This window comes from Mirounga leonina, unplaced genomic scaffold (assembly GCF_011800145.1).
Source record: "Mirounga leonina isolate KUSES-001 unplaced genomic scaffold, KU_Mleo_1.0 Mir_223290, whole genome shotgun sequence".
NCBI classification, from domain to species: domain Eukaryota; kingdom Metazoa; phylum Chordata; class Mammalia; order Carnivora; family Phocidae; genus Mirounga; species Mirounga leonina.
This window is the reverse complement of record NW_023270609.1, coordinates 7,393-10,311: the sequence shown is the minus strand read 5'-3', so window position 1 is coordinate 10,311 and position 2,919 is coordinate 7,393. Positions and strand designations below refer to the sequence as shown.

At 52.3% G+C, this 2,919-nt stretch overlaps 1 protein-coding gene across 1 annotated transcript; it reads right to left on the bottom strand.

Moving 5' to 3' along the window:
- Window positions 1–711: 711 nt before the first annotated feature.
- On the bottom strand, window positions 712–2,702 carry LOC118026207 (N-acetyllactosaminide alpha-1,3-galactosyltransferase-like). The gene has a single exon (XM_035028960.1). The coding sequence runs from the start codon at window positions 2,622–2,624 to the stop codon at window positions 1,881–1,883; it is 744 nt and encodes a 247-aa protein (XP_034884851.1). The 5' UTR covers window positions 2,625–2,702; the 3' UTR covers window positions 712–1,880.
- Between the last annotated feature and the right edge of the window lie 217 nt (window positions 2,703–2,919).

Genomic DNA, 2,919 nt, shown 5'->3' with positions numbered 1-2,919 from the left:
CCACTGGATGAACTGTCCAAAAACAGCCAGGTCAGGGTTCCAGGAAGACACCAGAGGCACAGGAGTAACTGAGGAGCATCTGAAGGCCAGGTAGGGACAGTGAGAACCTCTGGTGTTTTTGCCTAGGGGCAGCTCCGGTCCCCCTAAACCCTCAGTGGAATGGCTTTACTGGGGCACTGGGGGGGAACCATGCCTGGAGGACCCGTGGCTCCACTGTCCGAGGTCGCCGACTTGATCAGTGCATGGGTGGGGAAAACCGGCCACACCCCGAAGAATTTCTAGAAACAGTAGCCATCTCAGTGGTAGCTGACCTGGGAGGTCAACCTTTCAGCTGCCTGAGGTGAGATCGAGCCACAGACCAGCACACTAGCCAGAAATGGAAGAAGGAGAACCAGTTCTTCATTTCATAGTTTCTAAGTCACCGGTTTGTTCCTATGGTTAGTATACCTTGCATCCTGGGAAATCTCTGCCTGTCTAAGGTCTTGAAACTGTTCTCCTCATGTTCTCTGCTGGAGAGGTTCTTGCAAAATCTCTGGTTTATAGGTAAAAATCATCTGGAATTGACTTTGGTTGGCACACCCATGCTGGGAAAAGGATGAAGCTTCCCCAAAATACTAAAAATAGAACTCCCGTATGATCCCACTATCAGGTAGACCTTTTCAGGAAATAAAGTCAGTTTCTGGAAGTAAGACCTGCATTCTCCCACCCAATCTCCCTGAGGAGGGGTGGCCACCCTTAGCGACCCTCCCCTTGAGGCAGGTGCCTCCCTGGACAAGGGGCTACCCCAGGGCTGGAAGGTCTCCACAGCAGCACATCCGATGTCCTGGATACTAGGAGACAGAGTACAGCACCAGGCCAGTGAGGGTCAGGACACACTACCCCAAATATGGCACCTTGGCAAAATAAATATAGTAGCTAAAAGAACTTTTGCATAGAGCAAAGCAAGAAGGTCTCTCTGACCCCCAGCCATCAGCCCTTTTTCCCTTAAGCAGGTCAGAAGACTCCCATGTGGAACTTTCTCGCCCCGGACCACAGGGATGATGTGCTTATCACCAGAGTCAAGGAATTTAGGACCACGGGGTCTATACAAACACACCTGGTTAAACTAACCCTTATCTTCCTAGTTACTTCTTTACCGTTTACGAGCCCTAGTCCAAACCCCTGCGTCTGTCAATTCTTCACACACTTACTGCTTCTTTGTCTAAAAGGTAGAAGAGCTGTCTGCTCCAGTCACCTCTGCTGGTCTTCATGGTCTTGTGAGGCTCCCACCAAAGCAATCAATACATTTTGCTTGCTTTTCTCCTGTTCATCTGTCTTTGTCAATTTCCAGACTCAGCCGGGGACCTTAACAGGGTTGAGGAAAACTTTTTCCTCTCTTGCAGCCCTGGGGGGCAGGGGGTGGGGCGTCAGGAAAACCCATCCCATCTTCCTGGCTTTGGTTAAAACCGACCTCTGCTGGGAAGCAGCACAGGACTGTGCACGGCTGGGGGAGCCAGAGAGAGGCACGTGGAACATGTAGGAGCTACCTGACCCCCAGCCGGGGGACTTGGCCCCAGTGACAAGTCCAGGGTGTGATTATGAATATTATAATGGAAGCATCCTGAACATCAGAGCTTCCCCACTCCAGGCTTCATGATTGCTGCTCGTTGTAGTTGCTACTGTTGGCTTAGTGACTTTTCTGAACTCACTTTGTCAAGTCTGTATTCTTTGCTGTGTGTGGCCACTGAATCCCTGTGCTGTTAACTCAGTGGTCAGCCAGTGGCTGGGCAGAGAGGTCACCCCTGTTTCCGAGCTATGGGCTACAGACTGGAAGTCCCCACAACCTCCTCTTCAGGTTTGAATAATCTGCTCCAGTGGCTCATGGAACTCAGAGAAACATGTTACTTACTAGATGACCAGTTCATTAAAAGGACAGAACTCAGAGCCAGGCAGCTGGAATCGATGAGCAGGGCAAGGTGTGTAGAAGAAGCTCGGGGCTCCCCCGCTCTCTGAGTTAAAGAGGCCTTTGTCCACCTCCACTCTGACCTTCGTCTGTACTTCCTAACTGATGACGTCCTTCCTTCGGGCTCATCTGTTAACTCAAGTGAAAGACCCGGTGGGCACCAAAATGACTCCTCAAGTAATAACCACTGCTGATGTCCTGGTGATTCTTGGGCACAGCCATGAATCTCAGCTTCTTCATGATGGGGCGCAGCCCAGCAGCTGTGGATCCCACAGGTCCTCCAGGGGCAGCCCAGCAGCTGTGGGTCCCTCAGGTCCTCTCGGGGACAGCCCAGCAGCTGAGGGTCCCACGGGTCCTCTGGGGACAGCACCTTAATGGGCTTATGGTCCAGCAAGTACCTGTTCAGGTGGCTCTCATTGTGCCACACAGCCTCAATCCCAGTGGCCAGGTTGACCCCCATGGCCTGGTGACAGGCCAAGGTCAGTTGGTGAACCTCTACCACCGACCCCCCAAAAAAGGTCCTCATGTAGTAAAAGTCGCCCTTGTCCCTGGGGATGTGTGCCTGGGACTGTGGCCAATGCTCGTAGCTGAAGTCCTTGTGGGCTGCCTGGTAGAAACCGGGGTGCAGGGTGCCGAAGAGGGGGGACAGGATCTCCATACTCACGTGGTCGCAGAACTTCATATCCACCTCTGTGCATACCAGGTAGTCCACCTCACGGAGGAAGTGTGGAATTATTCTTAGAAAATATATTGTAAGCCCTCAGGAGTGATTGTGGAAGCAGCAGAAAGGTCAACAGCGTTCCTGTTCTCAGACTATTGAACGCAAGGGCCCAGTAGGAGCAGGATCCCATGATCCCCAGGGGCAGGGCACAGGTTAGGAGCTAGGAAAGAATGTAACCCTCAGTTCCCCTTTCTGCACCTGGTGCTTGCTAGCACAAACATCTTGCTTTTCCCTTATCCCATGACTGCCTCCCTGC

What these genes read in the sequence shown, in the direction of transcription:
- LOC118026207 (XM_035028960.1), bottom strand. Translation starts at nt 2,624, where the DNA reads ATGAAGTTCTGCGACCACGTGAGTATGGAGATCCTGTCCCCCCTCTTC.